Genomic DNA, 25,071 nt, shown 5'->3' with positions numbered 1-25,071 from the left:
CCTCTCCCTTGGCCTCAGTTTCCTGCGCTGTACATGCTGCCGGTTCCTCCCAGGGCAGGAAGAGCCGGTCCAAGGTCAGAGGTGACCTCCCAGACAGACAGACAGACGGACGGCAGTACCCGTTTCCACTGAAGAGAACAGCAGCAAAGGGGTGGGTGGAAGAGTGGCCTTTCCCTCCCTAGGTCTGTGCCCGCCCACAGGTGTACAAGGCTGCCGGGTCCTGTTGAACCCTCACCTCCACCCATGGGGGAAGGGAGAACAGCTTCGACCTTCTGATGGGGCAACTGAGGCTCAGAAGGGAGAGGGGGGACTTCCCTGGCGGTCCAGTGGTTAAGACTTCACCTTCCAATGCAAGGGGTGCAGGTTCGATCCCTGGTCGGGGAGCTAAGATCCCACATGTCTCACGGCCAAAAAACCGAAACATAAAACAGAAGCAATATTGTAACAAATTCAAGAAATACTTTAAAAAGGGTCCACATCAAAAAATCTTAAAAAAAAAAAAAAAAGAAAGGAGAGGGGCCGGGGGGTCGGCACCAGAAAACAGGGCTGCCCGGGTCCCAGGTCTTTGCCTTAATCACTGCGCTGCCCCTTCAGGATGGCGGGGCCTGGGACAGCGGTCAGCCGGGAGCCGGACCCTGGTGTGCGCCCCTGGCGGGTCTGGCCCGGGGGGTCTAAAGGTGGGCCTTTTGCTGCCTGCTCTCTGCAGCCTTCTTGCTGTGAACCCGAAACTCCACTGGTTTGGCTGGAACATCTTGGCCTGTGGCCAGCGTGCTGAGCCCGCAGCGTGTCCACTAGGATGAGCCAGCTGGATGCTGTGTGCGTGCCTGGGGCGGAAGTGCCTCCTTTCCTGTCCTTGGCTCTGTCCTTGTAGCCCGGCCCCACCGGAGGGATGGGGCCAGAAGATGGACGTTCTTGGGTGTCTCTGACCTCAGAGTCCTCTCTGCCGGGTGTCAGCCGGGGTCCGGGTGCCCGGCCCAGCCCCTCACTCCGCCTCCGGAGTGCCTGCGCCTGTAACTGGGGAAGGGGCCCACGAGGGCCTCCTGGGAGTCACCCAGACCTGCCCCAATGCCAGCCCAGTCAGCAGTACACCCTGCCGGCCTGGGTGAACATGGATGTAAAAACCCAGGGGGTGGAGGCTTAGGGTTTGTGTTCCTTACCACGTGTAGGTTATGTCTCAGTGAAAAAATCTCATATGGTAAAATAAATAAAATGACAAAATAAAGTGGAATAGAAGAGAACGTGACGCTGGCCAGACACTCTCAGCTGTGACAGCTGAGACAGGCTCTGACAGCCTGTGAGTAACGATGCCCAGGGCCCCACAGCCCAGGTCACCGAGGCTGGCCCCACGTGCTGGGGCTGCACGCCGGCTGTGACCTCCCGTGAGCCTCACGGAGACTGGGGAGGCCCGGCGTCTGCCTATCTCCCCGAGACCAGAGGATGGTCTGGAATCACGGCTGGGGGCGCTGGCGCCAGGACCTGCTCGGTGGGACCCTGCGTGCTCCTCGGCCCCTGGGAACCCCTCTGAGGCAGGAACTCCGTCGTGAGCTGGGCCTTCTCCCGAGAGAACAGGGCAGGCAGGAAGGGCCAGCGGCCACAGCTCCTGGCCGGGTCCGCACAGGGAGAAGCCCGTCCCTTGGCCCTGAGCTGCAGCTCACCCTGACCCACGCCCAGGCCCGGAAGGAGGGTTTCCTGGTTTGGGGGCTGGTTCCCTTCCACACACAATACATTTCAGGCTGACCTGGCCCCACCCGGCCCAGAAGCAGCCACTCTGGGAGGAGGAGGAAGGCGCCCCGGGAAGGCTGAGAGCCTCGCTTACCTGTGAGGTGGGCCCCCAGGTTGGCGCTGGGGAATGGGCAGCGGACGCTGCACGCGGACACCATCCAACACCACTGGCCGCTGTCACCCAGCTGGGCAGCCTGAATGAGGACCCGTGTGAGACTGGGGTGCTGACAGTGCAGCTTCTGGAGTCGTCAGCCCCGCGTTCAAATCTATAGCGGGGGGACCTGGGGTCACAACATAATAATGACGGTGACAGCGGTGATGATGAAGGTGGCAGTGATGTTGAACGTGACGATGGGGAAGCTGAGGGCCTCCTGAATGCTGCGTCCACTCTGAGCACCGCATATGTGTTCACCCTCCCGGGTGGTGCGCTTACCGCTGTCCCTGCTTTAAAGCCGGGAGGAGGAGGAGGAGACAGCTAAATGACCTGTCATACAGCTACGAGGCAGAGGGAGGGGGCAAAGTCAGCCTGCCATCCTGATGGGATACTGGGAGCCAGGGTGATCTAGAGCACTTGGGGGTGCCGGGGGCAGTAACAGGTGTGTGCTCTGTAGACCTGGAAGCGCTCGGGGATCCTGATGGGGGCCATCCTGCTGAAGAGCTGCTGCTCTGAGTCCCTGGGAGCTGCCCCGGGAGCTGCAAAAAGGGCTCAGGACAGTGTCTTCAAGTGCCAGGTCCTCCGGTCCCCAATCCCTTCATCCCACCCACCCTCTGGCCCTTTTCCAGCCTGGAGACCCCACAGGAAGCTCAGTAAACAAGTCACCGCTTGGGCAAGGGGCGAGGGGCCAGGGGCCTGAGGGAAGTGGCCAGCCCCCTTCAGCCGGCAGGAAAGTGGGCAGAGAGTGGACAGGTGAGCCTCTGCCCCTGGGCCCCCCGCAGGGCTGCCTGCAGGGCCAGGTGCAGCTCTTGGGCGCCCCGTAGTGGCTTCTGGGGAGAGTACAAGTGGATTGTGGGGACACCTCTCCCCAGGTTCCTGACCTCTGGCAGCCTCCAGCCTGAGCAGCTGCCCACCCCCCCACCCCCGCCGCTTCAGATGCCAGGAGGCCCTGCTGATGGAAGGCCCACGTAGGCTCCCTTCAGTGACCACTGGCTCCTCTGTCTGTGGGACCTGAGATTTCAGACAGCAGGGTTTCTTAAAGGTGGTGGTGGGGGGGGCTCATCCAGATTTCACAGGTCCGAAGGTGGGGTCACAGGGCTTCCTTTTGAAGATCTTGGCCTTGGGATCCCACCTCGGGGAAGATGCGACTGTGATGTCTTGTGTGTGTGCCCATGTGTGTGCATGCGTGCGTGACCTATAGTCTTGAATTTTTTTTTTTGATTGTGATAAAATACATGTAACATAGAACTTACCACCTTGATCATTTTTTTTTTTTTTGCGGTACGCGGGCCTCTCACTGCTGTGGCCTCTCCCGCTGCGGAGCACAGGCTCCGGACGCGCAGGCTCAGCGGCCATGGCTCACGGGCCCAGCCGCTCCGCGGCACGTGGGATCCTCCCGGACCGGGGCACGAACCCGCGTCGCCTGCATCGGCAGGCAGACTCCCAACCACTGCGCCACCAGGGAAGCCCCACCTTGATCATTTTTAAGTGTGCAGTTCAGCGGTATTAAACACATACATAATGTTGTGCAGCCGTCACCACCATCCACCTCCAGAACTTTCTCATCTTGGAAAATGGAACTCTATACCCATTAGACACTAATATCCCATTCCCATCTTCCAGCCCCTGGCACCCACCATTCTACTCTCCATCTAAATTTGACTCCTCTAGGTACCTCGTATAAGTGGAATTACACAGTATTTGTCTTTTTATGACTGGCTTATTTTAATTCGCAGAAAATCTTAAATCTACACGTTTCTTTTTCACATCACAATTTCCTTCCTTTTTAAGGATGAATAATATTCCACTGCATAGCTCACATTTTGCTTATCTGTTCATCCACCCATAGACACTTGGGTTACTTCCACCTCTTGGCTATTGTGAATAATGCTGCTGTGAACATGGGTGTGCAAGTATCTCTTCAAGACACTGCTTTCCGTTCTTTTGGGTAAATGACCCAGAAGTGGAATTGCTGGATCACATGGTAGTTCTATTTTTAAGTTTTTGAGGAACCACCATACTGTTGCCCACAGCAGCTGTACTATTTTACCTTCCTACCAACAATGCACAAGGGTTCCAATTTCTCTATATCCTTGTCAACACTCATTTTTATTTTTATAATATTTATTTTCTTATATTATTTTTTATAGTGGGTGTGAGTGGTATCTCTTTGTAGTTTTGACTGGCATTTCCCTGATGATTACTGGATGCTGCACGTTTAAATGTTCCTATTGGCCATTTGTATATCTTCTCTGCTGAAAAGTCTTTCGGAGTCCTTTGCCCATTTTTTTTTTTTTTTCCCGGCACGCGGGCCTCTCACTGTTGTGGCCTCTCCCGTTGCGGAGCACAGGCTCTGGATGCGCAGGCTCAGCGGCCATGGCTCACGGGCCCAGCCGCTCCGCGACATGTGGGATCTTCCCGGACCGGGGCACGAACCCGTGTCCCCTGCATCGGCAGGCGGACTCTCAACCACTGCGCCACCAGGGAAGCCCCTTTGCCCATTTTTGAATTAGGTTTTTGTTATTGTTGTTGATTAGTTTTAGGAGTTCTCTCTATATTCTGAATATTAATCCCTTATCAGATGTATGATTTGCAAATATTTTCTCCCATTCTTTGGGTTGCCTTTTTACTCTGTTGATGGTGTCTTTTTTTTTTTTTTGCGGTACGCGGGCCTCTCACTGTCGTGGCCTCTCCCGTTGCGGAGCACAGGTTCCCGACGCGCAGGCTCAGCGACCATGGCTCACGGGCCCAGCCGCTCTGCGGCATGTGGGATCTTCCTGGACCAGGGCTCGAACCCGTGTCCCCTGCATCAGCAGGCGGACTCCCAACCACTGCGCCACCAGGGAAGCCCGATGGTGTCATTTTAAGAAACTTTTATTTAAAAAAATTTTGGGGGGCCACGCCACGAGGCACGTGGGATCTTAGCTCCCCAAACCTGCACCCCCTGCATTGGAAGTGCAGAGTCTTAACCACTGGACCACCAGGGAAGTCCTGATGGTGTCTCTCTTTTTTTGAACAAATGAATTTATTTATTTATTTTTGGCTGCATCGGGTCTTCGTTGCTGTGCACAGGCTTTTCTCTAGTTGTGGTGAGCAGGGGCTACTCTTCATTGTGGCGCGCGGGCTTCTCACTGCGGTGGCTTCTCTTGTTGAGGAGCGAGGGCTCTAGGCACACGGGCTTCAGTAGTCGCGGTTCACGGACTTAGCTGCTACGCGGCATGTGGGATCTTCTCGGACCAGGGCTTGAACCCGTGTCCCCTGCATTGGCAGGCAGATTCTTAACCACTGCACCACCAGGGAAGTCCCCCAATGGTGTCTTTTTGATGCACAAATTTAATTTTTCATGAAGTCCAATTTTTTTTGGTTGTTGCTGCTGCTGCCTGTGCCTTTGGTCTCATATGCAAAACATCATTGCCAAACCCTACGTCATAAAGGTTGTGTCCTATGTTTTCTTCTAAGAGTTTAGAGTTTTATGTTGTTTATGTACTTGATCCATTTTGAGTTAATTTTTGCAATTGGTGTAAGGGTCCAGCTTCATTCTTTTGCATGTGGAGACCCAGTTTTCCCAGCACACTTGTTGAAAAGACAGTCCTTTCCTTCTTAAACGGTCCTCATCAAAAATCATTTGACCATATGTGTGCATGTGTGAGGGTTTATTTCTGGGCTCTCTACTCTGATGGATAGGACTCTCGCAGACCTCTCTCTGTCTCTCTCCTTTCTGGTGCTCCGGGGCTCTACTTGTCTCCGTCTCCTGCCTCTCAGCTACAGAGACAATCTCTTGATGACCAGGCCTAGCTGGGCTGACCCACACACTGACACAGACAGGCAGGCCAGCTGTGCAGACCCCCGAATGAGACAGGCTGGCACCTGGGACCCTTTGCTGCAGGGCTTGCACCTGGACAGATGTCTCCTTGAGCTACAAAACACCGTACAAAAAAACTGTATGGGATGAAAAATAGCAGCATACATGCCCAGCGGAGGCAAATTATGGACAGAAAGATACAAAGAGACCAAAAACCCAGCTGCCACTTTTAAAGAGCTGGGAGCAAAAAGCAGGGTCCTGCGCATGCGCCCTGCACACCCCACCACCAGGGGGGTGGGCATACCACCTAAGCCACCCCTCTGGCCCGAGCCCTGGACCTGCCCCTATCCTGACCCCATCTAAGAAACCAGCTCAGCTCCCCTGGGGAGCTAGCAAGGAAACCTGTTACTTGTTTCCGCTTCCCCCTGCTGCAGCAGGAGCCCTGATAAAGACTTGCCTGAATTTCTTGTCTGGCTTCTTATCAATTTCTATTGGTTAGGGAAGGCCAAGCACCCTGGTGGGTATCACCACCACAAACACGTAATGTCTGTGCACGTGCTGGGGGTCCTGGAAAAAGCACACACCTCTCACGGCTGGCATGAACATGGAGTGTGACCTTCCCACAGGGCGCTGGCCTCGGTGACCTCACTCCCGATGCCCAGCTGCTGGCGCCCAGCGGAAGCAACAGCAGACACACTGCCCGCACGAACACTGGTTTCCGGGTACGAGGGAACTGGTGGCCTCAGCCCCCACCAGGCCCAGATGTTAAACCCTCCCAGAGCCGCGCAGAAGTTGGCAGTGACTCAAATGGGGCACCGTGTGGCCAAGCTGATGGGGAACTCTAGCACGTCAGCACGGGGTGAGCAAACACAGCCTTGGGAAGTGAGCTGGGAGCCCAGACTGGGAGGATGGGGAGGGCTTGTCAAGGAAAGGGGCATTTGGACTTCGGAGACTCCACGGCCAGGATCAGCCCGGGCAGCAGGCGGAGGCCAAGTGCTTAGGGTCTGGAGTCCACCCCCAGGGGCCTTCCCTCTCCTCCGCGAGGTGAAGCCCAGGAGGATGTTTTAGTTGAGGCTGCAGGGCACGCCCCCAGGAACGCAGCGCGGGGAACCCTGGGAAGTCAGCTCTGCAGCCTCGAGTTTTTCTGTTTCCTTCCTTAACGGACCCTTAGCACCAGGAGAGACTGCTCCGTGGAGGATGGAGCGGGCGTGATGTGGGGGGACGGGTCCTGGGCAGGGGCCGGCTGGTGCAGGGCGAGCGAAGGGCTGGGGGAGCTCGACCTGGTTCTGCCACGAGGCTTGGCCAAGCTCCTTCCCTGCTCAGGCACTGGTTTCCCGAGGGGTTGTCTTCCACGTCCTGGGAGGGCGCCCCACACCCCAGCCCTGCCGCTCCTCCCTCAAGACCCCAGGGGCTCTCCCCACTCTTGGCTCTTAGAACCAACGGCGCCCCTCCTGCGTCCACTTTCGTGATGCCGGGCTTGTCTCCGGGGTAAGCGCTCCAGTCCGCAGCTCTCACGTGCTGACAAGCGCGGCCCGTTCCAAGGCCCCCGGCCCACGCCCTCGCCCCCCGGGTCCGCAGGTCCTGACTGAGCGGTCGCGGGCACCGGGCAGTCCCGGTGGCGGGAAGCGCCCGCTCTGGGCGCAGCCCACCGCTGCGGGGACCCGCCCGCGGGCGCTCTCGCGAGTCCGCGCCGGCCACCCGCCCAGCACGGCGACTCGCCCTCGAGGATCGGCCTCGGCCACCCTGCGGCCGCCAGACGTCAGGAGGCTCTCCCCCGCCGGAAGCAGAAGTGCGTCAGAGCGGTCGGCCTTCCTCTCTGCGTAGAGTCGCGGCGGCGTGCGGGACCCGGAAGTACTCGCCGAGGCCCCGCCCCACCCGCTAATAGCACTGCCGGGGGAAAAGGCCCTTCCTTTCTGCGCTCGCGCTCGTTGTGGTACCACCAGGTGGGTCTCGCGGCCGCGGCCGCGGTCGGGGTCGGGGCCCGGGCTGGGTGGCGGAGCGGGGGCCTGCGTCGGTGCGGGGCGGGGACGGACTCGGGCGTGCGGGGGTCGGGGCCTGGGCGGGGGGGCGGCCTGGGGCCCGGGGTCGGTGCGGGGAGGGGACGGACCCGAGCGCGCGGACACGGCCCGTCCTCACGGCGCTGCGGGGGGCTCCGCAGACGCTCCCTCAACATGCAGAACGACGCCGGCGAGTTCGTGGACTTGTACGTGCCGCGGAAATGGTGAGCATCTTCCGCCCCGGTCCCTGCATCCCCCCGCCGCCGCCACCGGCCGCCGAGCCCTCTCCCTGCCCCTCGCCCGCCGAGCCCCGTCCCCGCTCACTGCGCTCCCCCCGCAGCTCTGCCAGCAACCGCATCATAGGCGCCAAGGACCACGCGTCCATCCAGATGAACGTGGCCGAGGTGAGCCGGGCGGCGGGACGGCTTGTCCCCTGGGGAGGGGGCGAGGTCTGGGCGGGTCTCACGTCGATTCCCAAACCCCAGGTTTAGACCCGAAGGCGTTTGGGTGCACCTCTCTGTGACCCCCATTCTCGATTCATAGGTTGACAAGGTGACAGGCAGGTTCAACGGTCAATTTAAAACCTACGCCATCTGCGGGGCCATTCGCAGGATGGTGAGTGTTCCCCGGCCTTGCTCAGCTGGCCTTTGGGCCGTAGTGGCGTCTCCCTCCCTGTTCCCAACCTGAGCAGGTTTGTTGGCAGAATAGACTGGAGCCAGCTGCACTGGACTGTGCTGGCTGCCAGCCTTTTCCTGGGGGTGGAAAAGAGTGCTCGGGGGCCCGAGAAAGGGCCCACCCTGAAAAAACAGGCAGGCAGCGACCTTGGAGCTTCCCAGTTATGACAGCTCCCTGAGGCCCCAGGGGTCTGCCTGATGCTATTTCCTGGGGGTGGAAAAGAGTGCTCGGGGGCCCGAGAAAGGGCCCACCCTGAAAAAACAGGCAGGCAGCGACCTTGGAGCTTCCCAGTTATGACAGCTCCCTGAGGCCCCAGGGGTCTGACCCCTGTACCGTCAGGGGTCTGCCTGATGCTAGCGTGTCTCCCCTTGTTCGGTTTGGACGGCAGTGTGGCTGGACGTCTGGCCAGCAGGGCGCCTGGTCCCAATGTGTCTTCTCCCCTAGGGCGAGTCAGATGATTCCATTCTCCGACTGGCCAAGGCTGACGGCATTGTCTCAAAGTAAGAGGACTGGGGTCTGGGCACAGAGGCCCAGCGTGTCTTTGGAGACCAGGTTTTAAAGTTCTTCCTTTTGTTCCAGGAACTTCTGACTGGAGAGGATCCTGGGTGTGGAACGTGTGTCATAAATAAAGAGTGAAAACCTGTCTGTTGTTTAACTTCTGTGCTTTGATGGGGGGGGGGGGTGGGGGGGGGGGGCTCCTCTGGGCTCTGGAGGGTCGGGGCTGGCACTTTGCTGTGATTGGAAGGGGCCGGCCGGCTGAAGGGCAGCCTATGACACATGTTGCAAAACCAAATTTTACTTAGAGCACAAGTACATTACTTTTTGCAAACAGATCCATGACACTTGACTAGACAGTGAGGTCAGATGGCCACTTAAGCGCTCATGTAAGTCCACAGCGCCTCCTAGACACCGAGGAAGTGGCCCCAGGCCCTTGGATACAGATGTCTGGGCTGGTTCTAGGGGGTGACATTTTCGGCTGAAGTTTAACGCCTTAAATACTGGCTTCACTTGAGTACCACACAGCGGCAGCCGTTGACATTAAAAAGGACGCGATGCACTAAAGGGAAGGTTACAGACGAGTTTGGTAAATGGCTAATTCTCACTACATAAACAAGCAAACTGACTGTAAAGTTACGGTATCAGCCATTCTATCATCTGTATAGAAATTTCCAGGAAGATGTGTTCCTCAAGGCTAATTGTAAACCAGGACGTACGTTTTGTAAGTCGGTCCCCTGCAGTGCCTGTAACGGGAGCGTCCTTGAGACGCTGTGTTGGCTGGACAGGTCGCTTTGCAGAAGAGTTGCCCGGGGCCTAGCAGCTTCATCCTTCAGGTCCTCCTTGGTGCACATCAGGTTCGGGAGCCGTCTTGGGGAAGACAGGGAAGAGGCACTCCTCAATAAATAAGGTCAGAATACAGACTTGGGCTTCGCGCTTCACCCTGCAGTTGTCCCCCCTCCTCCCTTAGCCCAGGCCACTGGCTGAGGAAGAAGGAACGGCAGCCAGCAGGGCGGGAGCCGCCGTCCTGCACCCCTGCCGGGGTCTCAAGTTGCTGGTGGTTGAGCGCTGACGAGGGCTGGCCTCTCCGTTCTGCAAAAGCACCAGTGCACACGCGTAGGATGCAGGGTGGGGCTGTCCCGGAGCCCCTCCAGTGACAGGTTTATGGGCCGGCAGTAGGGAAGCAGCTTAATGACCCAGCCAACACGGTCCTTTCTGAGAGCAGCTGAGCCGTGAAAGGAGAAGCTCCGGCCCGTGGACTTCAGTGTTTCTGGTGGGGCGGCGAGTGGAAGAACTGGGCCAGGTGTAGCGTAGAGAAGCTGGCGTGCCGGGCACACACCTGCCCAGAAGGACAACGACCAGCCCTTGGGGTCCGCTTGGTGTGGCGGCTCCTCCGGCCAAGGCGGCTCCCACTTGCTGCCGGGAGGAAGAAGGCTGGCCTGACCCTTGCGGGGAGGCAGGGCTGTGAAGGGGTCAGTCTCCTCCCCGCTGGAAGGTCAAGTGTGGTTCAAGTCACAACTTCAGCAGACGCCGTTTAACCAGTTTCTGTTCCCTCAGGAAAAAAAGACCCACGGAACCAAATCCTACACGACAGTAAACACGGTTTCTCCGCAATATTGCTTAGGAAGGTCAAGAGCCAGCAATGCAGTCATCCTGAAGGTCCCAAGTGTCGTGGGCAAGGGGGGGGTCTTCCCGGTGAGACGGATCCCTGCGTGGGGTGGGCTAGTTCTGTGCCCAGAGGCCTGCTGAGGTGTGTGACCCCAAACAGGGCACCAGGGCTTCACAGTGACGTGATCCTCGGAAAAACACAAGTCCAAGAGTAAAAAAATGAGACCACAACCAACCAGGGGTCCGCTCTCCTTGGCTTAGGCTGACGCCAGAGCTGTGCGTGTGGATGCGGGGAGGTGGGTGCACGCCCCCCGAGGGGGCTGTGCCGGGCTGGGAAGGAGCCGGGCCGGCGGGGGGAGTGGGGATTCCACAGTGCGGTCTCCACGCCCGAAAACCCCCAACAGCCGAGATTAATGCCCCAACAGGTTAACGCTAGCAATCGAGCGCGTGCAGTGAGGTCTGGAAACCCAGATCTCCTGAGACGCTAGCGCGGTGGCGACGATGGTAGCAGGAGGCGGGGCGATGCGAAGAGGAGAAACGCTGTGAAGTCAGGATTCACCAGCGCGCATCGTAAGTCACTGTCCTGGTGCCAGACCAGGCACAGGAAAAAACCAACAAAGCCCCACATTCTGCTCACGGAGGAACGCAGCAGGGCTCTCCGAAACACCGCGGTGGTGTGGTGTGCTTTGGAATGGAAGCCGTGTCCCTCCAGGGAAGCGAGGGCGTGGGGGGCAGCGGCACGGGCCGGCGAGGGCCGCGCGTCCGCGCCCCGTGCCTGGAAACGCGCCCGCCGGCCCACGACGTGCCGGGGCGCCCACAGGGCCGGGCCAGGCTAGAACCGCTGCGTGAGGCGTCTGTAATGAGGTAACACCTGGTTCTCGGGAAGGTAGAGAGCCAGCTCCAGGGCCACGAGCACCGTGAACTCAAACCCAATTAGATCCCGTCTGTTGAACCGAAACTTTTCTTCTAACTTCTGTGTTGAAGAAGAGCGAGGGCTTGAGCTGCGGCCCCCCCTCCGGTTCCCGCCCAGGTGGCCGGGTCTGGGCCCCCCGCCCGCCCGCCCGCAGCCGGGAGGGGACGGGGGGACGGGGACATGCATACTCACGTCGATGAGCTGCTTCACGTCATTCTTGCGGAGATCGCTGCTGATCTTGGCGGCCAGCAGCACGCAGGCGCCCGCGCACAGCTTGCGGTTCTGCTTGTTGAGCTTGCCCTGCAGGACCAGCTTCTCGAAGTACACGTAGGCCATGGACACCGTCACGGGCTCCAGACCACACTCCTCAGACAGGTTCCGCATCTCTCGTTTCAAACTGCGGGTTTACACGGGAGCCAAGGGCTTTGGGGCCAGGAGGCGGCCACGTCCCTGCTTGAGGGGCGTGCCTTTGGGCCACTAGAAAAGCGCCATTTCCTCCCAGACGCTGTGGCCCAGCGCTAGGGCCCACTGCTTGGTGGGCGGGCGGCAGGCTGGTCTTGGTCTCCGCTCGGCCCTCAGCTGGGCCCGCGGCACCCAACTGTCCTCAAGGGGAGCCCCCGGAGGACAGAGTCCCTGCGCTCCTGTGGCAGTGAGGGGGCCGTGTGGGGAGGGAAGGGCCGTGCAAAGGCCCTGAGGGGCGGCCCTGCTGAGGCAGAGTCTGGACCTCTGGCTGTGGGGCCTCAACCTCCTCACCTATCAAGCGGGGACGGTCACAGGGCCCGGCTCCGGGGCTGTGGGCGCCAGTGAGGCGGACCGGCAGGGGAGCTGCTGGCACCGGCTGGACAGCGGGAGGGGGCTGAGGAGGGGCGCGTCCCTTCATCAGGCTCAGGAGTCCCTGCAGACCCGGGCCGGCAGCAGCTTGCGGAAGGCCCTGTCGGGCAGCGGGCTCGAAGACGCCCGCCTCCGCCCTCCTCACCTCCTGATCTTGCTCAGCGTCAGCTTGATGTGCGGGAACTTCTCCCGGAAGGTCTCGTTCATGTCCTTCTTGAGGTCGGAGGGCTTCACGTACTCTATCACTGTGGTCTGCAACGGAGAAGGACCGTCCCCATGCGGCCCCAGGGGCGTCTGCACGCTACCCGGGTCTGCGACCGTGAGGCCCCGGGCCCGCGAGAACGGTGCCGAGACACGGGTGAGGCTGGGCCCAGGGCGCGTAGCCGCCCCTGCCCCCCGTGCCGGCCCACAGCCCAGCCCCACGTGGCGCCCCTACCATGTAGGACGCGAAGATGAGGACGCGCTTGTGCTTGCCGCAGGGCCACTGAGGGTCATCCAGGAGGTCGGGGTTGTACTCCAGGGCGTCCCCCGCGTCGGCCCCTGCGAGCAGAGGGCAGCCCTGACCCACCACAAGCCCCGGTGAGCGGCTTGGCCAAGCCCGGCCTAGCGCCGGGCAGCAGCTGTGCCGAGGGCGTCATCGTGGGGCAAGGAGAGCGGGGTCGGGGGTCGGGGGCCGGGGCCGGGGAGGACGTCCTGATGAGGAGGGGCCCCCGCCCGGAGCCATCGGTGGGTGCAGGTTCTCTGCGGCTGGGCTCCGGCGCAGCACCGGGCGTGCGCTCTGGGGGCCCCCCTCCTGAGCGGCTGCGGTGGACCCGCTCCCCAGGCTCGGGCTGAGGACCGCGGGCTCGGGTGGAATGCCCTGGGCCACCTGCCCTGTCCCCGGTCAGGGCCCTTGGGCTACCTAGTTCCGAGCCAGCTGGCGCCGCCCTGGGCGGGACGGGTTTGCATCTGGGCCCCAGCAGAGCGCGGGGGGCACCGGGCCGGGGCTGAGGCGGCGGGCCGTGGCTGTCCAGCTTGAGCGTGACCAGGGCGTTGGTGGGGTACAGGAACTTGGCGTAAGACACAACCTGGCAGGCAGTGCATCGGGCTTAGCCCCGCCGCCCCATCCAGGACCAGAGGTCCAGCCGGGTCCCTCCTGACCGCTGCAGCTCCCGCCACCCAGGGCTGACGCTGCTCCCCGCTTGCAGGTTCCAGAACGCCCCGCCCCTCATCTGGGCTCTGCAGCCGGAGCTCCTCCCTGCCTCGGGGGCCCCGACCTCCCCTCATCACCAGGCCCCCACCAGGCCCCCACGAGGCGACCGGCCTGTTCGCACAGGCTGCGTGGCTTCCTCCCGTGGGACCTTACGTTTTCGAGGACTCAAGTGAAACACAGCTTTGAGTCTACTTCCTTGACAGACACACGTAAGGCCCCTGCCCGCCCCCCCGCCACCGGCGTCTGCTCCTACCTTTCCATCCGCCCCCAGCTCGACGCCTTCCAACTGGAAAACCATCTCTGAAGACACGGAAATGCCGCCTGACGGATGCCTCTGCTTCTGGCTGTCCGCCCTCAGGTCACTGCAACGCACGGGATGGGACAGAGCTGTCGGCCCCGGCCCCGCCCCCGACCTCGCGCAGGCAGGGAGCCGAGCCCCAGGAGCCCGCAGCGCCCCACCTCTGTACCCGTGAGGCCTGCCCGCCCTCCCTCTGTAGCAGCCTCAGCAGGGGTCACGAGGACTCCCGCTGTGAGAGCCTTCTCTGTCTCAGCTCCTTCCTGGTCCCAGGCCCTTCCCGTTCAGTCTCCCTGGTGGTGGGCCGACCTCGGCTTCACCCCAAGTCACTTCCCAGGGGTGCGCCCACTCGCACCACACCCTCGGGCACACAGGTCCCGCCGCGCCGTCCCCACCCGACAGCCATCTCCCTCTTCCCGGGGCTATGCGCTGGGCACAGCCGCCCGGACTGGTCACGGGGTGCACTGCAGCGTCCCGCCAGGAGGAACGTCCCACAGGCACCGACGTTTAGCAGCTCAAGCGAGGCAACAGCGCGCACGCGCCCCTCCCCGCGGACCAGGACCCAAATGGCCTTCGAGCTCTCAAGCCGCTTCGGCAGAAGCTGGTCTGCCGGCCCCGTGTGAGGCTGTGACGGCGCGCAGCCCCCGGCCGCCGCGGACCGGCCGCTCACCTGACGCGCAGGCCTTCTCCATAGGGCAGGACCGAGAAGGCTGCACACAGCGACCGCTTGGCGCAGATGAGCACGATCCTGCGGGAAGGACGGGGTCAGGGCAGGGCGGCAGGCCTTTCCCTTCCTGCCTAGACGCAGATGGGAACTGCCCCAGGCATCAGGGGACGCCCGCGATGGCGGTTCATACAGGAGGGGCCGGGCTGTGCAGACACCAGAGGCAGAGGCGCATGCCCGAGGACGGCTGGTCGGGGAAGCCCATCCTCAGGCGTCCCAGCGGGGTAGGAGCCTCACGGCATCAGAAAGCGCCCAGTTCCATGTCCCGAGACAAAGTGGCCCGAGAGGGGCCGCTGTGTGGGGCGCACAGCAGGGAGGACGGCCTTTCCTTCCTCTGGGCATGGCTCTGCCCAGCCCGGCCCCAGTTCAGCAGGGAGGATGACGGTGGAAGACCCCCTTCCCTGGCTGGGACCCTGGGCACCCGGGGCCCACTGAAGCCAGCCTGGCGCTCAGTCTGCCGGGGGCCTGCTCCTGGGCCAAGCCCGTCATGCCGGGGACCACCCTGGGGGGTCCAGGACTGTCCGAGCTACAGCCACCGCAGGCAAGACGCAGCACTGCCCGACCAGGGCTGCCTGGCGGGTGCCTGGGCACGGGCTCCAGCAGGAAGGGGAACGGTCTGGAGACGCTTTGGGTCAGGACGGTGGCCTCAAGGCCAGGAGGGCGGAGCGTGAGGGACACGGGGCTTCTACAGATGTAGGGCCTCGGAGGGCGGTGCTGGGCACTGGCTGTCACTCTGCAGCCCGGTTCAGGGAAGCCAGATGCCCTCTGTGTTCCCTTCTCTCCCAGACACAGCCCACCACTCTGCCTGTTCCCACTGTGTTTCCAACGTCCCTGTGTTTTAGACTTCTACTCAAGGCTATGTCCTGGCTCCTCGCCCAGGACGTGCTGTGGACCCCAGCGTTTGGTGAATACAAAGGGAAGAGGGTGGGATGGGGAGGAGGGGTCCACTTCCGAAGGGACACGGGCTGGGCCGTGTGGGCGGGCGCTTCCTTAGCGCACCGAAGGAGGAAAGGGTTGCTGACGAGGGCGGGAGCCCGGATCCCCCCGGGCTCGCGGGACGCTCGCGGGACGGCACGCGCCGTGGCACCTGCCGTTCCTGGTGTCGTACTGCCTCATGCTCTTGATGAAGTGCAGCCTCCTCAGGCCGTTGTGTCTGGGGGATCCGGACGTGCGTTTGGTTCTGCAGGTGAGAAGCAGGTCACTCTTCCCCTCCTGGGAGCCTCTGTGGCCCCAGGAGAAGGATGGGGGTGCAAGCGGCAGGCGGGGCTCCTTACCTTTGAACCGAGGCACACCCCACCGTGTCTTCCAGAAACTCGAGGGAGCGGCGCTGGGAGCCTGCGCGCCTTCTGTAAAGAGGACACGGCAGGGCCTCGGGGTGCTGCCCCTGGCCCAGGACACCCAGAAGCCTCTCCCCCTCAGCTGGGCCGCCCTCCCTGCACCAGCCCCCGTCCCCGGCCTCAGGGCCCTCGCAGGGGCTGCTCCCTCGGTCTGGAACCTTCTTTCTCCAGATCTTCCCATGGCTACGTCCCCCCTGACTTGAGGCTCAGTTCACACGTGGCCCTCCCGCTCCCAGGGCAGCAGCAGTCCTGGTATGCATGTCAGGGAGGTGTCTGCTTGGGCCCGTCGCCTGGCGGAAGCACAGCGGGCGTTCTGAGCTTGCGGTGCTCCCCCGCCCTTGCCTCCTGCCTCTCGGCTCACCCCTGGGAGCATAAAGGAGCCAGAACCCCATCAACCTGCAGCCCCTCCTCAGCACCGTCCGGGCCTGGTGGCCAGAATTCTTCCCGGAGCAAAGCCCTGCCCGGGGACAGGGAGGAAAGCGCTTCTATGAGAGCCACGCAGGGGGAAGTCTGAACACAGATGCGGGGCTGTGTGGTCAGGAGGCCCCCCGGGCGGGGGCGACGGCCTCAGCGGCTCCTCGGCAGGGGGCACAGATGGCCATAGGTCAGGCCTGAGGCTGAACGCTAGAGACCCCCAGACGTGCTGGGTGGTCGGGGAGGAGTGTGTCCCGGTGACCACAAAAGGGAACCAAAGACCGGCTGCCCGATGACAGTCGGGGGCTCCCCCCAGCCCTCTGAGGTGCTGACAGCGCTGGGGTTGTCCCAGAGACAAACCGGGTGTTTGGTCTGGTTTCAAACCATCCCAGGAGGGGGCCTGACCAGCACCCAGCACACAGGGAGCTCGGGAGGGCAGCCTCCCACCTGGCACTGGGCCCAGAAACCCTGCGCAGGCTGCACCCTCAGGTCAAGATCACATACCCAGGTTCTTGCCACCAAGGCCACCAGCAGGGACCGCTCAGGACAAAGCCAAGAAGGCGGGCCCTGCTGCCCCACCCCTCCTGGAGCTCAGGTCGCCGTGGTTTACGAGATGGAGGAACCCGGGTCTCACACTCAGCCTGGGCTGGGCAGGTGTCCAGGGCCCAGGTGTCAACAGCGGCCATTTCTTAAGAGGCTGAGCCTCGCTGCTGAGCCGCTCCCGGAAGCTGCAGCCTGCCCAGATGCCACCTTCCTTGCAGCATCTCCCGGGACCCTCCCCGCAGCAGGACCCCTGGCGTCCGGACGAGGCCTGGCACGGTCAGGCCATCTCTCCCAGTTCAGGCCAGGTGGGAAGGGGGCAGCAGGAGGTGCGCGTCAGGCGGACACCCGGCAACCAAGGAGGCCTGGGGTAGGGGCCGGTGAGCACCGGCCCCACGGAGGGCGATGAGGCAGGCCCTGCCCCGAGAGGGTGCCCCGCTGCAGGCGGACGTGCAGGACCCGTGCCGGGAAGCGAAGCCGGCCTGCTGGAGACGGGAACGCCCCAGACAGGCGTGCGTGTCCTGCCCCGCGGGGCTGGGCTCGGAGGCCCCGGGCAGCAGTCCCGCGTGGCCTTCTCAGGCTTGCTTCCTCAGGTAATTTCCCAGGTGAGGCCCGACGGCGCCTGCACGCCTGGGACCTCGTTTACAGGGCCCAGAGGCCAGCGGCAGTCTCCACGGAGGCCAGCCCAGGGGCACCCCATCAGCACCCACACTGCCCGCTGCCTGACCTCGGGCCCAGCTCGCTCCAGGAGACGCCTCTCTTCCCACCAACTTCGGCACCCGTTCCCAGCTGGTGTCGTACATCTCCGTCTTTGTGGTTTCTTCTACATTTCCTTCTCTGTAAGCCTTTTATACGTGAACTCAACCCTCACAGCCCTCAGCGTACGGGTGGTGAAAGTGCGGCACGGAGCTGGCGGGGGTCAGGGGCTGGGAGCTGCGCCCTGCCCCCGGCGCTGCCTCTGCCCCTGGGTTCTGCCACCCGCCCCCGGGCCGCCCTCCGGACCGCGTCGGGGGAGCTGGAATCACGGCTGCTCCGTGCTCTCAGGGCTCCTTTCCTGAACTCGGCCCGTGTCCGCGTGATGCTATTCGGGTTTGGGTCCAGAGACAGGGACAACGCTGACGAGGGTACCCTGAATTCTGAGCACAGACCAGGCTGGCCAAGTGAGGGGCCGTTGCTTTCGAGCCCCCGCTTCCCGCCTCCCCCCGCAGAGGAGCTGGCCCCGCGGCCCGGGGGAGGCTGAGAGCCCCGCTGGGATGGGGGCCTCGGGGGCCGCCAGGCAGCTGCGGGCTTGCTCTTCCCAGGACGGGGACCGGCGCCCGCCCCCTTCCTTAGGCGGCGCCCTCGCCAAACCCACCGCTGGCCGGTCGACCAAGGAGGCAGCCTCTCAGGAGTCCCGAGGCGGGACCGCCACGGTCTCCCACGTGGCCCTGGGAAGACGGCACCCCTAAGCACTCGCCACTCTGGAAACGGCTCAGAATCCCAACGCTGACCACATGCCGGCCCGGGCCTGTAGGCATGACAGGGCCGTTCCGGCAGCTCTTCCCGAAACGACCCCCACCGGGAGCAATCCCGCCGTGGACCCCACTGGGAGCAGGTGTGAGCAGGTCCCTGGAAGCGGCGTGCGCGGGGCCTGGCCGAGAGCCTGCGGGGGGACAGGCGGTGCCGCGCCCCGAGTCCTGCTGGTCGGGGGTCAGGACGTGCGCGCCTCTCCCTGTGCGCCTGGCACACCCCTGTCTAACAGGTGCTACAAGCAAACTACAAAGAACGAAGTTTGGGCTCCTACCACCTCCGCTAACACCCTCCCGCCCCCCGACGTCTGGGCAAACGCAAGTCCCAGCGAGCCAGGAGGCCCCCGCCGCTAAGCCGTCCAACGCACGCGGGGTGGTGTCCCCCACAGGGCGGCGACTGGCCCGAGGCCGCCTGCGCTGGACCCTGTAGGGAAGTCGGGGTCCGGGGCACAGGGGAGGCTGTCAAGATGGCACAGGCGACCACCCCACCGGCTCACTTTCACAGCTGCCCCTTTACAAACCGGTGACCCGTACTCGCCTTCCCCCAGAGACAGGCAGGAAGAGAAAGTGCCACTTTTTAGACGTTGTTTCCACGGTCTGATAAACTCCTCCACTTTGTAACTGAAAAAAACAGCCCGGCTGAGAAGACAAGGGCTCCTGCCTAGTTGGGAGACCACTCAGTCCGAGCCAGGGGCCACGTGCAGGGGCTGCTGTACGTGGGCTCGGACGGTCTGAGGATGGGCAGGCTGCTGACGGGGGCCAGCACGACGACGCTGAACCCTCCCCTGCCAGGAGAGCGTGGGCAGGGGTCTCGTCCGGCCGGCCCACCACTCCACCCCGGCCTGAGCGCGGGGCCTGGCACATCGCAGGCCGTCGTGCATCCTTGTTGAGTGAGTGGGTCGTCCTAGGTACCCTGTCTCACCAAGTCCCTGCCAGCTTCCCTGGGTGACAGGACCCACGTGTGGTCCTGGGCCGGCCTCCATCTCAGCAAGGCCTCTGGACCCCCTCTAGGCTCCAACCTCGGTGACCGCCTCCAGCCGTTTTCCAGCGGGAGAGCAAGAAACCCCCAAATCAGTGATGTGAACAGGCTGCCAGACACGCCACCGAACTCGCTTTAATTCGGACAGGTGCTCGGCAGCCTCCAGAGCGCTAGGCGTCTCCTGGCTAAGACAGCGGCCAAAATCCCAGGCCCCCTCTCGGAGCCAAGCGTGCGCAAAGCCTTCAGAAGCGCAAGGGTTTCTGCCCCCAGCTGGCCCGGCCACGCCCCCGGCTCACCTTCCCCCCTGATAGAGCCCTGGACACTGATGACGACTGCTGGGGGTTGAACAGTGTCCCCAAAACACGTGAAGTCCTCGCCCCTGTCAGCTGTGACTACGACCACATCTGCACTGGGGTCTCCACGGGCGGGATCGAGTTAAGATGAAGCCGTTAGGCTGGGCCCTGGTCCAATGACCAGCTGGATCAGGGTGTCCTCATAAGCAGAGAGAAACGCCAGGTGAAGACAGAGACACCAAGGAGAAGCTGTGTGAGGACGGAGTCAGAGGCTGCAGGGTTGTGGCCACAAGCCCAGGATACCAGGGGGACCCTTACCCCGGAGCCCTCCCAGGAGCAAGGCCCTGCTCACACCCTGACTCAGGCTTGTGACTCCAGGACTCTGAGAGGGAACCCTGCTGCTGCCTGAAGCCTCCAGGCCTCCCCCAGGAGAGAGCAGGGCCGACAAGACAGAGGAGGGCACAGCGGTCTGGTGGGGCGGGCAGAGGGCCTGCAAGCCTGTGTCCGACCCCGCCGGAGAAGCCAGAGACCGGGTAAGTGCTAGGTGACCGCAGTGTTGAAACGAAAGCCAAGTTCTAGGGAGGAAGATAAGGATTCTGATGATTCACTCACTGGCTTAGCAGAAACAGCCACACCAGACTGTGCCCTGAGCATGAAACACACACTCCCCACCGTGGGCCGAGCTGTGAGCACACCCTGGGCAACCGGGACGTCACACGAGTCCTCACTCCCCGGGCCGGGCCACTGCCACCCTCGCTGAGCCCTGGCCATCCAGCAGGCCTCACAACAGCCCCTCCGGCGGGCAGTACCTAACACAAACCCATCTCACAGAGAAGCAAACTGAGGCTCAGAGAGGCTGTGCCCCCTGCTCTGAGTCACAGAGCTCCCGAGAGGTGGAGCTGGAATTCCAACCAGGTCTGTTCCAAAGCCTGGGTCAGACCACCACACTCATGACACAGACTTTGGGCAAAGACCCTCAGGATTCTCTCCACTCCCCAGAACAACTCAGCCTCGAAGTCCACAGGCTATAGCTGGCGCCCCCTTTGCTACTCAGCAGCAACTATCTGCCGCCCTGCCTCCGGGCCCAGGGAGCACAGAGAGAAACGGACAGTGCCCACCCCAAGAGCCTGCCATCTGTCAGGGGAGGGTCAGTGACTCTGAGACCCAAGGGCTGGGCCCTGTGCTCGGCAGCAGAAGCCGAGGAGGGACAGAGTCTGGGTGGGCAGGTGCGGCCCTGCGACATCTGAACGGGGGTTTGAAGGCCGAGTGGGAGGCAGGGGCAGGAGAGGGCTCCCTGCGCGGGCCGGGCCAGGGGACGAGGGACACAGGGACCGTGGAGGTGCAGCGGGAACACCGAAGGGCACCTGCCTCGCGCCACATCCCAGCCTGTTCTGTGTCCTCCGGAGCCTGGGCCCCTGCACACACTCTTCAGAAGCAGCGCAAGCGCCATCAAGCACCATCGCCAGGCAGGGCTCCTGGTTACAGGCGCTTCATTGCATCCTCCCGTGCGAACAGCTTCGTGGGCCAGGCTGCCGGCCTGTCTGGTTCACAGGGAGGGCCTGGCCCCCAACCGGGGCGCCTGAACTGCTTGCTGAATGACACAAGGCCTGCCCAGCACCACACACAGGGCTGCGGGACCGGGAGAGGCGGGCACAGAGCAGGCCTGGATGGAGGTGAGCGGGACCCACGAGGCCTCACACAGTGGGTGTCCCTGCCGCTGCGCCCTGGGGTGTTGGAGTGACTCGAACGGGACCTGGCGTGAAGGGAGGACTGTCCTCGGGCGGACGGCTGCCAGGAGACAGGACCACTTCGTGGGAGAGTCTGCCGGCTGAGGAAAGCAGGCTTTGGGGCAGGGGGCACCGACCAGAGGGGCAGAGCTCAGGAGTGGGGGTGGCCCTGAGATGGGCTGAGGCACTCCTAGAAATGAAATCAGGGCAGGGGGAGTGCCTGCGATCTGGGATGTGACAGGCCCAGGGGCCCTGAGCTCAGAGGGGACAAAGGAGGCAGGGGTAATGGGGGGCCTCCAGTGACCAGTAGCTGTGGGATGGGGGGCTGGGAGGTCTGGCCTGGCGTGGGAGACTCTGGGGCTAGACGTCACAGTACAGGGAAGATCCCTGGCCCACACGGAGGGGGTCACCCAGTTGAGAGAACGAAGGGGAACACAGAGGGGGTGTCTGTGAGTCCCTGTGTCAGCGGGACTGGTAACAGTGGGCTGGGGAGGGGGGTGTGTCTGGCGCTGACGGGGCTCTGTGTCTGGGGGCTAAGGGCTGAGGGAAGAGCACACCCTGGGCAACCGGGACGTCACACGAGTCCTCACTCCCCGGGCCGGGCCACTGCCACCCTCGCTGAGCCCTGGCCATCCAGCAGGCCTCACAACAGCCCCTCCGGCGGGCAGTACCTAACACAAACCCATCTCACAGAGAAGCAAACTGAGGCTCAGAGAGGCTGTGCCCCCTGCTCTGAGTCACAGAGCTCCCGAGAGGTGGAGCTGGAATTCCAACCAGGTCTGTTCCAAAGCCTGGGTCAGACCACCACACTCATGACACAGACTTTGGGCAAAGACCCTCAGGATTCTCTCCACTCCCCAGAACAACTCAGCCTCGAAGTCCACAGGCTATAGCTGGCGCCCCCTTTGCTACTCAGCAGCAACTATCTGCCGCCCTGCCTCCGGGCCCAGGGAGCACAGAGAGAAACGGACAGTGCCCACCCCAAGAGCCTGCCATCTGTCAGGGGAGGGTCAGTGACTCTGAGACCCAAGGGCTGGGCCCTGTGCTCGGCAGCAGAAGCCGAGGAGGGACAGAGTCTGGGTGGGCAGGTGCGGCCCTGCGACATCTGAACGGGGGTTTGAAGGCCGAGTGGGAGGCAGGGGCAGGAGAGGGCTCCCTGCGCGGGCCGGGCCAGGGGACGAGGGACACAGGGACCGTGGAGGTGCAGCGGGAACACCGAAGGGCACCTGCCTCGCGCCACATCCCAGCCTGTTCTGTGTCCTCCGGAGCCTGGGCCCCTGCACACACTCTTCAGAAGCAGCGCAAGCGCCATCAAGCACCATCGCCAGGCAGGGCTCCTGGTTACAGGCGCTTCATTGCATCCTCCCGTGCGAACAGCTTCGTGGGCCAGGCTGCCGGCCAGTCTGGTTCACAGGGAGGGCCTGGCCCCCAACCGGGGCGCCTGAACTGCTTGCTGAATGACACAAGGCCTGCCCAGCACCACACACAGGGCTGCGGGACCGGGAGAGGCGGGCACAGAGCAGGCCTGGATGGAGGTGAGCGGGACCCACGAGGCCTCACACAGTGGGTGTCCCTGCCGCTGCGCCCTGGGGTGTTGGAGTGACTCGAACGGGACCTGGCGTGAAGGGAGGACTGTCCTCGGGCGGACGGCTGCCAGGAGACAGGACCACTTCGTGGGAGAGTCTGCCGGCTGAGGAAAGCAGGCTTTGGGGCAGGGGGCACCGACCAGAGGGGCAGAGCTCAGGAGTGGGGGTGGCCCTGAGATGGGCTGAGGCACTCCTAGAAATGAAATCAGGGCAGGGGGAGTGCCTGCGATCTGGGATGTGACAGGCCCAGGGGCCCTGAGCTCAGAGGGGACAAAGGAGGCAGGGGTAATGGGGGGCCTCCAGTGACCAGTAGCTGTGGGATGGGGGGCTGGGAGGTCTGGCCTGGCGTGGGAGACTCTGGGGCTAGACGTCACAGTACAGGGAAGATCCCTGGCCCACACGGAGGGGGTCACCCAGTTGAGAGAACGAAGGGGAACACAGAGGGGGTGTCTGTGAGTCCCTGTGTCAGCGGGACTGGTAACAGTGGGCTGGGGAGGGGGGTGTGTCTGGCGCTGACGGGGCTCTGTGTCTGGGGGCTAAGGGCTGAGGGAACCCCAGACCCATGTTCAGGGGATTGACAAGATTGAGACGACCCTGACCCCGTATTCAGGGGTGGTGGCAGAATTAAGGGGACCGTGACCCTTAAGTCTGGGGACTCACGGGGCCCGAGGAAACCCTAACATCCGTGTCCAGGGAGTTGACAGCTCGCAGATGACTCTTGACTCTGACATCTTAGGACGGTGGGGCCCAGTCAAGACTCCCTTCTGGGGCTGGCAAGGCACAGGACACCCCAACCCTCTGTCCCTCACTGACAGGGCCCAGGACACCCCAACTTGTGTCTGGGGCTCACAGGGGATCAGGGTCACCTCCCGATCTCCAAGTCCTATGATGACAGGTCACTCAAACCCTGTGTCACGAGCTCATCCTGATCTTCTGTACGTCACCTCAACCCCACATTATGAGCTGAGCCAGCCCAGGGCCACCTTGCCACCCTGCTCACTGTGCTGATGGCCCCCAGGTCACCCCGACCCTGTGTCCCGGGCTGTCAGGCCCCCAGGCCACCTCAATTCCTGCCTGGGCCACTCCACTGCCCCCAACACTGAGCCCTGGGTGACTCCACCAGGTGACCCCAACCCCCGCGGTGACCCAGCTCCAGGCCACCCAGCCGCCCCCCAGGCCCCAGGTGACCTGGGCCACACTCACCTCTGGCGCTGCCCGTCCAGACCCAGGCTCAGGCCGAGGCCCAAGCCGGCGGGCGCGGGCGCGGGGCTGAGCAGGCCCTGGGGCGCCGAGGCCCTGCCCGCGGGTCCGGGCAGGGGCAGGCCGGCGGGGGGCGCGGGCGGCGGCGGCGGCGGTGGCGGCGGCGGCGCGGGCGGCTCGCGGGCCTCGGCGGGCGGCGGCGGCGGCGGCGGGGGTTTCTCGCCGCCCGGGCCCAGGCTCGGGGGCCGCCCGTCCAGGGAGATGTTGTTGAGGAAGAAGAGCGCGGCCTGGCGGCGCCGCGAATCCCCTCGCCGTCGCAGCGCCTGCGGCGCGGCCCGGGCGGCGGGGCCGGGGGACTGGCCCGGAGACCCACCCGCCGCGGCCGCGGCCATCCTCCGACTGAGCCCGCCGCCCGCCCGCCACCGCCCTCCCGCTCGCGCATGCGCCCGCGCCCGCCTCCCATTGGCCGAGGCGCACCCGTATGCAAATATATCGCCGTCACGCCCGCCCATTGGCCAGTGCGGCGCCACCGGGGGGCGGAGGGGGGAGCGGCTCCCTTGGGTCCTAGAGCGGGTTTCGAGGCGGCCAGGGGGGGATCCGGGAGAAGCGGGTCGCGGTCCCGCGAGGCCTGGCTCTGGGCGAGCGGTGGAGGTGCCGCGGGTTCGAGTCCCTGACTCGGAAGTCGCGGCCCCGGGGCGCCAGTGCTCTGTTCCATTTGCTGGGCTATGGCGTTCGTGGTCAGCGTTCTTAAAGCCTCGTCTTTAGGCTCCAACGCACTTCCCCTCTTGGGGTGTGTGTCTTTGCGGGGGCGGGGGTCTGACGTGGGGGCGCTGGAGCTGTACCACCCGCCGGGAGCCCCAGGAATCGCCAGCAGTGCCCCTTGGCCTCCCCCAGTGACTGAAGACGACACCGCGACTCCGAGGGGAGAAGGCACCTGCCCGGGGTGGCAGGCAGGCGGGCGGTGCTGGGCCTTCAGCCCCAGAGTCTTGCACGGCCGTCAGCAGCAAAGCGACCTTGAGTCTGGGGCGTGCCAGGCCTGTTTCCTCTTCTGTACCAGGACCCCCAACTTCAGAGCCGGT

The 25,071-nt window shown here is 63.3% G+C and overlaps 2 protein-coding genes across 3 annotated transcripts; one reads left to right on the top strand and one right to left on the bottom strand.

The window, feature by feature from the left end:
• The first annotated feature begins 7,525 nt into the window (after positions 1–7,525).
• RPS21 (ribosomal protein S21) lies at positions 7,526–8,993 on the top strand. The gene is made up of 6 exons (XM_024128513.3): positions 7,526–7,621; positions 7,837–7,899; positions 8,016–8,079; positions 8,219–8,290; positions 8,795–8,850; positions 8,930–8,993. The coding sequence occupies exons 2-6, from the start codon at positions 7,850–7,852 to the stop codon at positions 8,937–8,939; spliced, it is 252 nt and encodes an 83-aa protein (XP_023984281.1). The 5' UTR covers positions 7,526–7,621; positions 7,837–7,849; the 3' UTR covers positions 8,940–8,993.
• Positions 8,994–9,138: 145 nt separating this feature from the next.
• CABLES2 (Cdk5 and Abl enzyme substrate 2) lies at positions 9,139–24,399 on the bottom strand. Of its 2 annotated transcripts, XR_003683081.2 has the most exons (11): positions 23,996–24,399; positions 15,683–15,754; positions 15,496–15,588; positions 14,355–14,432; positions 13,643–13,751; positions 13,099–13,264; positions 12,634–12,737; positions 12,343–12,449; positions 11,559–11,763; positions 9,565–11,426; positions 9,139–9,407 (listed from the first exon to the last, which is right to left on the bottom strand). XR_003683081.2 is itself a non-coding variant. In XM_024128663.3 (10 exons), exons 1-10 carry the CDS (start codon positions 24,382–24,384, stop codon positions 11,286–11,288), a joined length of 1,464 nt encoding a protein of 487 aa, XP_023984431.1. In that variant the 5' UTR covers positions 24,385–24,399; the 3' UTR covers positions 9,139–11,285. The 2 variants fall into 2 exon arrangements, 1 of the variants encoding a protein (XP_023984431.1); XM_024128663.3 differs by having other exon boundaries at positions 9,139–11,426.
• Between the last annotated feature and the right edge of the window lie 672 nt (positions 24,400–25,071).

Source organism: Physeter macrocephalus, chromosome 14, assembly GCF_002837175.3.
Source record: "Physeter macrocephalus isolate SW-GA chromosome 14, ASM283717v5, whole genome shotgun sequence".
In the NCBI taxonomy this organism is placed as follows: domain Eukaryota; kingdom Metazoa; phylum Chordata; class Mammalia; order Artiodactyla; family Physeteridae; genus Physeter; species Physeter macrocephalus.
This window is presented reverse-complemented; position numbering and strand designations above follow the sequence as displayed.

Coding starts and splice junctions, on each gene's coding strand:
- RPS21 (XM_024128513.3), top strand. CDS start 7,850: ATGCAGAACGACGCCGGCGAGTTCGTGGACTTGTACGTGCCGCGGAAA. Junction 8,080..8,218: donor TCCAGATGAACGTGGCCGAG/GTGAGCCGGGCG, acceptor CTCGATTCATAG/GTTGACAAGGTGACAGGCAG. Junction 8,291..8,794: donor GCGGGGCCATTCGCAGGATG/GTGAGTGTTCCC, acceptor CTTCTCCCCTAG/GGCGAGTCAGATGATTCCAT.
- CABLES2 (XM_024128663.3), bottom strand. CDS start 24,384: ATGGCCGCGGCCGCGGCGGGTGGGTCTCCGGGCCAGTCCCCCGGCCCC. Junction 14,433..15,495: donor TACGACACCAGGAACGGCAG/GTGCCACGGCGC, acceptor TCCTTCCCGCAG/GATCGTGCTCATCTGCGCCA. Junction 11,764..12,342: donor ACGCTGAGCAAGATCAGGAG/GTGAGGAGGGCG, acceptor GTAAACCCGCAG/TTTGAAACGAGAGATGCGGA.